At 40.2% G+C, this 13,401-nt stretch overlaps 2 protein-coding genes across 2 annotated transcripts; one reads left to right on the forward strand and one right to left on the reverse strand.

The window, feature by feature from the left end:
* Positions 1-1,390: 1,390 nt before the first annotated feature.
* Positions 1,391-2,860, reverse strand: LOC120111468 (probable pectinesterase/pectinesterase inhibitor 51). The gene is made up of 2 exons (XM_039128521.1): positions 2,823-2,860; positions 1,391-1,865 (listed from the first exon to the last, which is right to left on the reverse strand). Exons 1-2 carry the CDS (start codon positions 2,858-2,860, stop codon positions 1,391-1,393), a joined length of 513 nt encoding a protein of 170 aa, XP_038984449.1.
* Positions 2,861-3,403: 543 nt separating this feature from the next.
* LOC103712894 lies at positions 3,404-12,324 on the forward strand. The gene is made up of 10 exons (XM_008799591.4): positions 3,404-4,023; positions 4,131-4,268; positions 7,864-8,052; positions 10,281-10,418; positions 10,521-10,642; positions 10,731-10,863; positions 10,955-11,084; positions 11,222-11,301; positions 11,407-11,541; positions 11,735-12,324. Exons 1-10 carry the CDS (start codon positions 3,535-3,537, stop codon positions 11,963-11,965), a joined length of 1,785 nt encoding a protein of 594 aa, XP_008797813.2. The 5' UTR covers positions 3,404-3,534; the 3' UTR covers positions 11,966-12,324.
* Positions 12,325-13,401: the final 1,077 nt, after the last annotated feature.

The raw sequence follows: 13,401 nt of genomic DNA on the forward strand, positions 1-13,401 counted from the left end.
GGGTGTCCTTAGCAAATGGGGGGGTGTAGAGAGTATTTAATTTTTTTTTAATTTTTGGGGGGTGTCCTGAGCAATAGGGGGGGTGTATATAGAACCACCCACGGTGCAGGGGTGCAACATGGCCACGGTGGAAGCTTCACATGCAAACACCCTCGTCTGTCTTTCAAATTACTGAAATGTCACCTAAAGATCGTCTTCTTCCTCTGATTTTTCTTAAATAACAATATCCTATGATGGTTAAAAAATAACGTTTCATTTTCTACACTTTCACAGAGATTTTCTTTTGGATGCATTCATTTACATAGTCATAGCATATTTTCATGATAAAGTGTATTTATCAATTACTACACTTGATTAATAATTTAGAGTTAAGAACATTGCAATTGGGGGCGGACTGCATCCTCCTCGAGGATGATTCGGTCACGGTGGTTGAGTGGATCTGGGGTTGAAGCCTCGACACTAGCTTTAAACTGCTGCTACGCGACATTCGCAAGCTTTTAGTTGAGCGTGGACTCTCGGAGACCACACATATCTACATGGAGACGAATAGTATGGCTGACTGAGCGACCTCATTCGCAGCCCACTATGTTGGAGGCTTCATCTGGGCCGATTACGTGACGGTGCCTCATGATTTGTGTTATCTTCTTTTTACTGATTATGCTGATTGTATCCATGCTCGACATGTGTAAGCTGTCGTTGTTAAAAAATTTTTTTGCAATTGTTCTATAGAATATTATTTTGTGAAAAATATAGTTTTATGCAATGAAGAAATGATGGATGAGATGACGCTTAGAGAAAACAAAAAATAAATAATTGCATAAAAATAATAAAATCTAGTGCAAATGCATGAGTCATGGATAGATATAGGACTAAATTAATTTTGCTATATATAAATATGGTAGTTTTGAGGAATATTTACACTTGTTTGTCTTTTGGATTGCCAATTTTTTTTAATTGTTTTTTTGGTAAGTTTTATTTGTAAGCACCTACCCAGGGCTGGAAGTGGGCTCGGGCCGGCCCGAAGCCCATCGGGTCGGGCCGCATGCGGGCCGGGCTATGGGCTAGACCCAATGAATTTCGAGCCGGGCTCGGGCTGCAAACTTAAGCCCAATTTTATTTCGGGCCGGGCTCGGGTTTCCTATTGGCCCGGCCCGGGCCCGGACCAAGCCCGAGCCCAATGTCAGCCCGAACCGAAATCAACCACGGCCCGAAATCGACCACGGCCCAAATTGGGTATTTGGCCATTTGGGTAACCGGGTTACGGGATTTGGGGATTTTTTGCGGTTGCCGAATCGCGATTTGCAGAGGCTCGTCGTCGTCGTCGTCTAGGGTCCGGTGGTGGCGTGGGGCTCGTCGTCGTCAGGTTCGTCTAGGCCGGTGAACCTGGGGATCACCATCGATTCGCCTTCGGCTTCCTCCTAAATGCTGTCAAGAACTCCTCGCTCCCATTAACAGCGCAACGGCGAAACACGAAACCCGTCGCCTGTGCCGGGTCCGTCCGCCCCTGCGCCATCACGGCGTCGCTACCGGACTTCCCCGGCCCCTCCGCCCACGTCACCATCTCGAGGAGACATTCGTCAAACACGGCGGTGGCGTTGCCGAAGACGAAATCGACGGTGCCGGAGATACGGCAGCGGCAGTATAGCTGCCGGAGGGACCGCGCATAGAGAGTATCCTGGTGGCCGTCGGCAGCGCGGCCGCGAGGGAGGGCAGTGGCGGCGGCGGCGAGGCGGCGGTCGGAGAGGGAGAGGTGCTCGAGGCAGTTGCGGGCGGCATTGGAGCGGTCAAGGTTGGAGGAGGCGGCGGCGAGGATGGACTGGACGAGGGAGCGGGCGGTAGGGAGGGCGGTGGAGGAGACGGAGATCCTGAAATCCTACAGAAGCCACCTGATCCCCAGGTTCGTTGGCCTCCCTACAGAAGCGATCCTGGAAGTGCTCGGACTCGGCCTCTGTTCTTATAGCCCTTCCCATGAAGGACTTACAGATGCTTCAAGTTTTCTCCCAATTGGGCTATCAGGAAACAGTGCTCGGGCTATAAGTTTTCTTCCACAATCGGGCTGGCCCAATCGAGCTCGGGCCGATTTTCAATAATACTATTCGGGCCTAGGCCCGGCTCGAAGCCCGGAAAATAAATTCGGGCTGGGCTTGGGTAGGGGTGTGGCCCGGCCCGGCCCACTTCCAGCCCTACACTTACCATAGCAAGACTCTTGTTATCAATTACAAGAACGTTGTGAGAGCTCCGAGGGCATAATTTGATCAATTATATGGTATAATAAAAATATGGTCCATATATTACTCAAAATGATTTAAAGAAAAAGGAATATAGAACAACTAGTTTGCCTTTATATGAGAAAAGGGGATAGCAGACGAAGTTAAATAGAAATAGAAATACATCCAATAATATCTCGAGCACATGATGCTATGGAAACATAGGATACATTGGACTTACCAAAGGATTGCCTCCAATCTTTGTGAGGTAATGGGATTACATTATATATTTTCTTCTCCATCAATAAACTATTTTAGCATTAAATATATTTGGCCTAGACTTTGATGTTTGCTATTCTTTTTGTTACCCAGTAAAGTGTCTATTTTGCATATTATATGTCATTAGTATGTATAAGATACATTGCATGTGCACATGATTCATTGTATAGCTTAAAAGCGATGCATAGCCAATATGTTGGGCCTAACTTGGCTCTTATTATAAATAATATTTCATAAATATTTTTCATTTGTGTATAGCATTACTTTCAATTATTGAAGTGAACTTGCATGGCAATTAAGCAGCATAGTTTATTATTAAATTAAGCAAGAAAATACTTGTTGCTTTTGATGATCTTATCAAAATACTTCTCCATAATTTCATTTGTGCTTTTAAGGTATGGAAATTGACTTCCTTAATTAACTATTTTCTCAACCAAAATGTTAAAAATTAATAATTATTTTTTAAACTTTTTATTTTTTATGCAAGTCTACAACATATCTCAATTAGAATTTTCACGTATAATCCTATAATCATGTTTCTGGATATTGATCTAGATTTTCGTATCTCAAGGGTAAATAAGAAACAAACTAAACAAATATTTGGCTTACATGGAGAATTTTGAGAATCAAATGTATGCTTCAACTATTTTTTTTAAAATCAAATTATATATTCTTAATATTATATTCATTCATAAACTAATATTTCTCATTAGATATATTACATTTTCATTCAGAATATCAAGTTTAATAAAAAAATAATTTTTGAAAATATTCTAGAAAAAGATAACTAAAGATATGGTGACCAAAAGATATACTTCAAGTGAAAAAGAAAGAAAAATAAAAAAAAACTAATTATCAGTGACTTCAAAGTAAGTGGCTCCCCATTTTAGATGACGATCCGAATTAGAACACCCGTCCGAAGGGGGAGCCTTCCCCCTCTCTCCGCGCCTGCTCCTATATAAAGGATAAACACCCCCCCAACCTCCGTCCGTGGTCTCCTCTCCCCCTCTTTTCTCTAGCTCTTGCCGTCAAACCCCAATCAAGAGCCATGGAGGACACTTTCGGTACCCCCATCGTGGATGAGTCCTCCTCGTCCGCCGCCGCCGCTTCGGCGGAGGATCCCGACCACGGCTGGCAGAAGGTCACCTACGCCAAGCGCCAGCGGCGCCCGCAGAACGCCGCCGATCCCGACCGCAACCGCTCCAACGGCCTCCACCTCGCCGGAGATCGCCCCCACGTTTTCGCCTCCGTCGAACAGAAGGCGCAGGAGCGCCGCCGCGCCCTCGAGGCTGCCGCTGCCGCCGCCGCCGCGGCTTCCGAGGCCGGCGCTGGGGCTCCCAGATCGAAGACCGCAGCCGCCGCGTCCGACGATGATGACGATGATAGCGGTGCGGAGGCCCCCCGCGGGGGACAGGAAAACGGGGAGGTGGCCAAGAAGGTGAAGCAGAAGAAGCCTAAGAAGCCGAAGGTCACGGTCCAGGAGGCCGCCGCCAAGATCGATGCTGCGGATCTTGGCGCATTTCTGGTCGAAGTATCGGTGAGAATTTGATCTGATTCGGTTTTGGGACCGAAGTCTCCGTTTATTGCTGCAAAGATCGAATCTTTGGAATAAATTTATCCCCTCCCCCCTCTTTTTTTTCGCAGGCTTCCTATGAATCGCAACAGGATATTCAACTCATGCGGTTCGCCGATTACTTTGCGCGATCCTTTGCCCCGGTCAGCGGATCGCAATTCCCATGGACCAAGATGTTCAAGGAGTCCCCTGTTTCCAAGATCGTTGATGTGAGTTCGCTCTGCTTCTTGTGGCATGAATTTTTGACAAAAAATAGTTATTATAATTATTATAATTTTGAAAAGGTTCTGGGTTATAGTCTTTTGTTTTTTAATGAAATACTATGCATGCATTAGTTGGGTCTACAGACCATTACCTTGAAGACGGCATGCATCATGAATAGTTGATTTGAAAAGGTTTCTCTTATATTTGATGTTTATATTTCTTGAATATACTGTAGTTATTATTTTCAACTTGCATATGCCAATTTGGATTTGTTGTTCCTGAATTCCAACACATCTGCAGACGTCTATAGCTAAGAACATGAATTAAGGTTTGACAATATATCACATTATGTAAATCTAGTGTGATCCAGGTCATTGTAGACAGGAGTTGGTAGATCTGCTCAAAATGATGAAACTCAAAGCCATATGGAGAAACCGAGCAAGAAATATTCTAGTGCCTTCTTTAAAAGAAAAGTAACATGGATTTATTGGGAAAATTTTCTCTTAATGCATCAATTTGGTGCATATGCTTGCCTAATATACAATTTTTTTCCTCAAGGACAAGAAGATAAGAACTTTTATGTGTTAAGGGGCTGTTTGGCTACGTATTGTTTGTTCTCACTAAAAGGATTGTTTTATATAGATTGATTTTTAGGAAAGTTTCAATCAAGGTTCGCCAAACCTGTATTGCGGCTCGTACATGCCGGTGAGTAGTTCAGTACGGTATGTACCCTACCAAGTTGGAGCATACTGAACTAAGGGGATGGAGAGGGAGGGGGATGGAGGAAGAGATAGAGAAGGAGGGGGGGGGGAGAGAGGGGAGCGAGGGAGAAAGCAAAGAAGGAAGAGGGAGGGAGGGAGAGGCAGGGGGGAGAGAGAGGGAGAGGGAGGGGGCTCATATAGAGGGAGAAGATGGAGAAGGAGAGGGAGGGGGGGATAAAGAGGGAGTGGGGCTCACGTAGTGGGAGAAGAGGGAGGAGAGGGGAAAACAAAGAGAGGGATGCAGGATGAGGGAAGGTTATAAACAGAATTGACTTACCGAACTATCTCGATATGGTGTCGGTTCGGTGCAAGTCGAATCGCCTGATTCAGCTATTGCTGGACTTGCAATTGTTGGTTATGGATTGGTGGAGCTGTTTAGGTTACTTCTAATGCTTTGATGTGTCACATGCTGAAATAGGAGCTTAAGTTTGAGTTTGCGTCACCATTTTAGCAGCTAGACAATATAATGCTGCTTAATTTCTTGATAGCCATGGATGATCTGAAAGGAACCATTTTTAGAACAAGCTCATTATCTTTTATTGTGTAACACTTCTCTCGATTAGAAAGGTCTAGTTTGAGCATAGTTGCCCAACCTCGATTATGTAGCATTTGGGTGACCATGATAATTTAATCCAGTCTTGATCAACCATTAACAACCATGTGTTGGAGGTTGAATGCTGTTGACGATGGTTGGCCTTGTTTGACTATAATGCAGATGAATGGCCAAGATAATCTGAGCTTACTTGCTAGGAGATCCATTTCACATGCAATGTGTTTGTTCTCAAGACACAAGTCCTAGAAATGGTTTTTATTTGCTTTCTTGGGAGGGGGAAAGGGTAGGAAACATACTGGCAAACACTCAATAGACATAGTAAACCTTTAAACAGTATGGCTAAATAAAAATGACAAAGGAAACTACTGCTAGCCTCTTTCAATGCGTTTTTGCATGTGTTCCTCAAGTATTTCATGAGTGTTCGTGTTTGTTTCTCAAAATGCTCATTTTTCTATTTTTTTGTGTTTTGTTTCTCACACGTTTACTATGAGTAGAAAGTATAAAGTATGAAAATAACTTGTCATCCATGATTGTAATCAGACATAATTGGTCATGGATATAAAACATAGATTGTTTATGACCATAATACCTGTTGTTTTTGATCTTACCAATTTGGCAGGTGGTTGACCAAGTTATGGAAGTTAGTCTATAGTTTGTTTTGGCTTATATTCTTGCAGCATAATTGTCTCTTTGGTGGGGCATGGTTGAACCGCTTTGTTTAGCTTTGAGTCTTGTTGACTCTAACAAGTATTATTGACCAGCTAATGTCTCTAATGTGAAAAAGGAATGAGTCAAGATTCAGTTTAGCTGCTAGGGCTTTTTGTCTTGCCAAATAATAATAACTGATAAAAGCCTTTATTGACAACAGAATCCAATAGATGATGGCCTAAGATGATACCTAGGTTGCTCAAGGGACTCTAGCAGAAAGAAATATACTTGTCCTAGTTTATTTATTTTTCTTTTCTTCTCTAAGATTTTCTGTATATATTTATATATATTTACATGTATATGCATCTAAGGTTTTTGAAAGCATCATCAAGGCTAAGGAATGCTCGGGTCAAGTTACAAATCTAACAGATGGATGAATTTAGATATCATTGGTTTTAACAGGTGATATGACATAATATGAAATAAAATCCTCATGGAGGTAATTGCAGGACATTTGCTGACAAGTTAGCTTAAGAGAAAATTGAAGCTTATATTAGACGAAGTGCATGTTCAAGTAAATTTTGTTTTAAGAATCAAGAAGTGGAAGCAAGTGAAGCTTTTGGAAGAGCTGGAGAAAGCTAATTCACACTGCATATGGACTGGATTTGGATTCACGACTGTGCAAGGAAATGCTGTGCATGGATGCTTATCAACTGCTTACTAGCATGGTCAAGAGCAAAGTCTCTGTGCATGTGCTATCTTGTGCATAAATCCTGGTGTGCCAATGAATGGCAGATGGGTGGCTGTGCATGGGTATTTTAGTGTGCAGTTATGCTCCCAAGATTTGTCCCACAGCACATTTCTATGGTTTATTTTTTTTCGTGGTCTAATAAATCAAAATTGGGGCTAAATAGAATCCTACCTGTTTCTGTTCATATGATAATTTTGTGAATGTAATCATAACCTCACAAAGAATTGTTATCTATGGTCTGATGACTGACTTCTTACACTCTAGCTACATGTTCTCCTCTCCACTTAATTAATTTCTGTGAATTTGTATTTTTTGTTCTGTCATGTGGGGCTTTTTGCATCCATTTCTGTAGCACAAAATCAAGCCGCATATTTTCCCTTTCTCAGCTTTCATATCTAAATGGACAAAAAGGATAACACCTTTATGTTTTAACTCGTAACAATTTGATCTTTTAAGCTGTTGGTGGTTTGATTACTGTGGGTGCCTTTTTTTGTGATGCTGGTTTTCAATGTTAGTTTTTGGCAGCAGACTTGCGAACATCTTGTTCTAACTGTCTTTACCCAATATTTTACACTTGATGTGGAGTGATATTGCTTATTTCTCAGTTTACAAGTTACTTACATGCCTTCTCTTTCACCAAGTTTATATCATCATTAGCATTTTGTTCGTTTGATTCTAACTGCATGTAACTGTCTGAAATATGTTAACCCGCACCTGATAACTCTTTTATAATGTTGTCATTCACTTTTTGAGGTTATAGTTATTAAGATCGTAAAACTATATCAGATCTACGAAAGAGAGTGTTAGATGCATTAGAATTTTTTGCTTTCAATCTGCTTCTTCAGTTTAAAACAAGAAATCTAATCACCTTCATTTGTCTGCAACAGATTCCTCTTTGCCACATATCTGAATCTGTTTATAAGACATCAGTTGATTGGATTGCTCAGAAATCCACTGATGCACTTGGTGATTTTGTTTTTTGGTGTCTGGATGCCATCCTTGCTGATCTGGCAAGTCAACAAGCGGCTGCTAAAGGCTCAAAAAAATCTGTTCAACAGTCTCCAGCAAAGGCTCAGGTGAACATTCAACACAACTTGCAGCTTTACGAAATGTGCTAATAGCATGACCCGAATAGCTAATGAGGTTTAGTAAATTTAGAACTGATGCAAAGACAGGGAGCAGCTTAAACTATATACATGAAGTTCTTTTTTTGATGATAGAAAACAATAGGTGGGATGAAGATAACCAGCTGAGAAGGCGAGAAATCAATTTTAATTTGTCCAATATGCTGAATGGCTTATTCACAAATTTTCTACTATTTTTTATGATAAAAACTAATTAATTTTCACTCTTGATATTTTTATGCAGCTTGCCTGGAAACTTTTCCAATTTCTTGTATTTGTTTTACTTCCCTATATATTGCAACAATGAACAATGTTTGAGCACTCAGGGCCATCTTGACAGTTGACAATAAACTTGAAAAAAAGTTTATCTGATGCATACAGTCACGAAGGTTATGATTTTGACTTATATACAGAAGGCAGATCTTTTCAAACATTATTATTAGCTCATATATGTAGGTAAATAAAAAGAAGAAGCAGGCATTAAGGCCAAATTCCTAACTCCTTATCTTAGTCGTATTTATATGGTGTTTACTGTTGGTTGAAGAGATAAGTTGGACAAAAAAATGTTATGCATTAAAAAATAGAAGACGAGATGCTAAGACATTGATCAATTACACTGAGGAAACAGAGTGCTCCTTGTAGCATCCTAAAGTGGACACTAACCAATTAGCATCCTTCTAGTCTTTTTTATTGAGAATATATATTTAATATAAATTTTCGTGAAAGCTACTTTTTTAATTTCCCATATTCCTTTTCTTTCTTGTCAGTTTTTTCTTCATTCTTTATTTTGACCTTTTCTTTGTTTCATCTAACAATTCTTTGATTCTTCCCCTTTTATTAAACTCTTCTTTATTAACCAATGAGTTAGTTCTTTTACATGTCTCTTGAGAAACGAGAGGGGCCTGTACAAGTCCTTTATATTCTGCACACATCTTTCGACCATCTGAGGTTTGCTTGAGAAACACCGTGGAAATCATCCTTATTTTCCATCACTGCATGTATGCGGTATTTAATTGATCTATTGAGAGGCTATGAGAGCAAGTTCAACTTAGTGCTCAGTATGCTTCAACTGTCATCCACATAAAGCAATTTATTTGTAAGTGTATGTATATAAACACACATATACACAATGCACACATACATATATAATCATATCACAAGGCATAGATTTTTTTTTTATTTGTGTCTTGGGTTATGAAGTCCAATTTAGTATTCAGTATGCCTTCAAATTGCCATCCGCGTCAAATTTTTATAAATTTAAATTTTACTAAAGAAATTATGTAAACTTTGATCAGCAAGGCAATTTTTTTGTGTTTTGTGTTTTTTTTTCTTTTTTCTTTTTTTTTTTTTTTTAGGGGGGGCGGCGGGCGGGGGGGGGGGGGGGGGGGGTTGTTGGGGGATGCATGAAGGATAGTCCTATGGATAATGTAGTCTATAGCATTCAGTATGCCTTCAAATTGCCATCCACGTCAAATTTTTATAAATTTAAATTTTACTAAAGAAATTATGTAAACTTTGATCAGCAAAGCAATTTTTTTGGGTGTTGTGTTTTTTTTTACTTTTTACTTTTTTTTTGGGGGGGAGGGGGGTGTTGGGGGATGCATGAAGGATCAGTCCTATGGATAATGTAGTCTATAGCATATTTTATGTACTTTATGATTACTGTAACACTGTTTCTGACCTTTCCGTTCCAAATTGTTGGGATCTGGCTTGATTACTAGGGTTATGGCAAGTGTAGTTCTCATGTCATTCTATTATGCTTGACTAAGTTCGCTTTAGAGTTTAATAACTCAGCTATAAATAAGTTGGGTGTTTGAAAAGTTAATAGCATGTCTACAGACTGACATATGATTTAAAGTTTTGGCTGTGGTTTTGTTCACACTGTTAAAGTTAAGCAAGCTCTTACATGCGCACTTGTACATATTGAAAAAGAATATATACATTAGATAGTTTTTGACAACAATAATTTAATCTGTAATTGCAGTCACAGAGTTTTTGAACTGAACTTAGGACATGAGTTTCCATAAATTTTGCTTCATAGAGTTATGACATGAAATATTTTGGTTTTTTTGATGTTTATAAAAAAATAAACTCAACTTATTTATTGTGAAAAAATTGCTGACAAATAACTAGTTAGAATATATTATTAATATCATTGTACATAACACTACCAACTGCAGGTTGCAATATTTGTTGTTCTGGCGATGACGTTAAGGCGGAAGCCTGACATATTTATAAACTTTTTGCCAAGACTAAGAGAGAACCCCAAATATCAAGGACAAGATAAACTTCCAGTTATAGTTTGGGCGATTGCTCAGGTAACATGTTGATTGCCTTTTCCCTTGTTTGACTGAAGGAAACAAGCTGTCATTATATCTGCTGTCATATAAACCAATAAGATTTTTTTTTTTTTTAAACAGGCTTCTCAGGGAGATCTTGTCATAGGGATGTATTTATGGGCACATTACCTGTTGCCTCTGATTTGTGGAAAATCAAGTGGGAACCCACTATCTAGGGACTTGCTTTTGCAGTTGGTCGAAAGGTTAGCCTCAGGAAAATTGTAGTTCTAGTGACATATCTGCCATCTTCACGTGCTTGGAATGCTAGCTTCTTTTGCATTTCGTTTGCAGATTTTTGTCAGTGCCAAAAGCTCGACCTATCTTATTGAATGGTGCTGTCAGAAAGGGGGAACGTCTAATGCCACCTGTTGCACTTGATCTGCTGATGCGAGCTACATTTCCTAATCCCAGTGCTCGAGTCAAGGCATGTTTTCCTTTTGCATGAAAGCTTTGCCATCTTCTTGGTTGCACACTGTTGGAGTTGGGCATTTTTAATAAACATGTAACTTATGCAGGCTACGGAGAGGTTTGAGGCGGTATATCCTACTCTTAAGGAGCTGGCTCTTGCAGGTTCTCCGGGGACTAAAGCTACAAAACAAGCAGCGCAACAGCTTTTGCCTGCTGCTGTCAAAGCTATGCAAGAAAGTATGGGAAATTGGTGGTGTTGTATTGTAAATATGTTCGAAGTATCATGTTTTATGTCAATATTTCTGATCTGTAAAGAAGCAATATATATAAAACTTAATATCAATAGTGATGATAATTAAAATCATTCTTTGCAGACAATCCAGAACTAACCAGAGAAGCTACTGATACTTTTATCTGGTGTTTGACTCAAAATGCTGACTGTTACAAGCAGTGGGTGAGTGTTCCTATTCCATATTTGAACTTTCTTCCAATAATATTGACTTGTCTAAGTAACCCTCAATAATTATTGCTTAATCTGGTGTTGAAATAACGATATCAGGAAAAACTTCACTTGGACAATGTGGATGCTAGTGTTGCTGTTCTACGAAAATTGTCTAGTGAGTGGAAGGATTACTCAACAAAACTCTCTCCTCCTGTTGCTCTGCGGGAGATGCTGAAGCACCTAAGGGCTAAGGTAAGCAACTTCATGGATGCTTTATTAATGGATGGGCAGTTGAATGCTAGATTTTCATTGTTGTGAAACTTGAATCTGTGTTTCAACTTTTTCAACATGAATTGCAAATATGCTGTCATTTTGGTTTTAGTTGGTGTCCGATGTTACAATGCAAGCCCAATTTGTTAAGAGGCACTTCTGTTTTGTCATGCAGAATGAGGAAGCTCTAGCTGGGGTTGTGGATTCCAGCAAGCAAGCATCCATTAAAGATGCAGACAAGTACTGCAAGGTGATCTTGGGAAGGTTAACACGGGGCTTTAGCTGCTTAAAAGTTGTTTGTGTGTTCTTGCTTGCAGGTGCCGTTGGTTTTGCTGTATCTCCAAACATGGACTCCTGGGACTGGAATAAGATCCGGGAGACGTTTGGTTCCCTTCAGTCTTTCTGAACATAACATAATGCCTAGTTAACCTAATCTGTCCACCAGTCAAAAGAGTAACAGAGCAGGAAATCAGTTCCAAAATCAACGGCAATCATTTGCTTTTCCTTTTCATCCTTGGAAAAGTGTTCTGAGGAAGTACTGTTAGTAATGTTAAAGTTGTTGAGCGAGGGGAGGTTTAGGTAGTTTTCTTTTAGGACTTTTTTATCTCCTTTTGCAGCAAAGGATGAAGAGTTGTTTTGTTTTGATTTTAATTGCTGCTGCTGTCCTCAGGAATTCTTTTGATTAATTGGTAGTTCTGTGCCTCTTGTTACCTGATATGGTGGCCCAATATTCATTTCTTGGACGTAGCAGCTTTTTCCATGTCATTCTATGAGTTAAATCTTGATGTTTTTGTGATCTCTGTTGGAATTTCATTGTTCATTAGCAGTGATCGTTTGTGTGATTACCGGCTAATTCTATGGAGATCAATTCCAGGAGTGAGCAGGCTTGTGGCCCTTGACCATCAAATTTGCTAATCCAATCAGTTGGAATGCCGTTTAATTTGAGCCTGCAAGGCAGGCCTACTTTGCCTCGAGGGAAATGGTAAGTCGGTCACAAAGGTTCATGAAACTTCCCCGCACATCCTTTGCAGGCATTAAGGACATCTGAACCCAGTTCATCGACAGCTGGTGGGAATCTCCGGTCCAGTAGAAAGAAGGTTTAGTTTCACCCTCTAACAAGGCATACTGAACTGATATATGCATCGTCTCAAGCGTGGATTGTTTGTCAAACTTATATTCCTTGCTGAAGCAAAAGCTTATTCATCGCATGAAATCTTAGCGAGCCAAATTTTTGCCGAACATGAGCTGCTTGGACGCTAGTAGATACATTTTGGAAGGAAAATTTGGTAATTTGCAGATTTTTTTTTTCATTCTAATCAGCAGCAAATTAGAAAGTAACGGATGCAAACGATTTTTTGTCAGATCATTTACAAATTCTGATTTGGTGGCATGGAAATTTTCTTTGGGGGCCATCATTTCTCATCTGACATGCGTTGGACCTGCACCTGGTGCAGCGTTTCAGGTTAAAATTCGGTGCTTTCAACAATATTCGGTGTTGGGTTGCAGTTGGGCTTTTGAGTTTTATTGTAGCTGTTATCAAAACTCTGATCCATCCTTCGTTCGCCTTGCGTCCTTCTGAATTCCTGTGCATTGATATGATGATGTTATTAACTTGCAAAGAGCTTACTTTCCCTCAGTGCACGCTGCACCAGTTCCTTCTCCTGTCCCTTTACTTAGGTCGATGGGTTGGATTAGCTATATCAGACTGGCCCATAAATTATATCTGCCCATGTCACTTAGATTGTGCTCGATCACACTATTCCAAACCTAAAAGCTTGGAGTCGTCGGTTAAATACCTGGATTAGTATACGGAATGTTCAGCGTGATGGACAGTCGGTGGTA

This window comes from Phoenix dactylifera, chromosome 8 (assembly GCF_009389715.1).
Source record: "Phoenix dactylifera cultivar Barhee BC4 chromosome 8, palm_55x_up_171113_PBpolish2nd_filt_p, whole genome shotgun sequence".
In the NCBI taxonomy this organism is placed as follows: domain Eukaryota; kingdom Viridiplantae; phylum Streptophyta; class Magnoliopsida; order Arecales; family Arecaceae; genus Phoenix; species Phoenix dactylifera.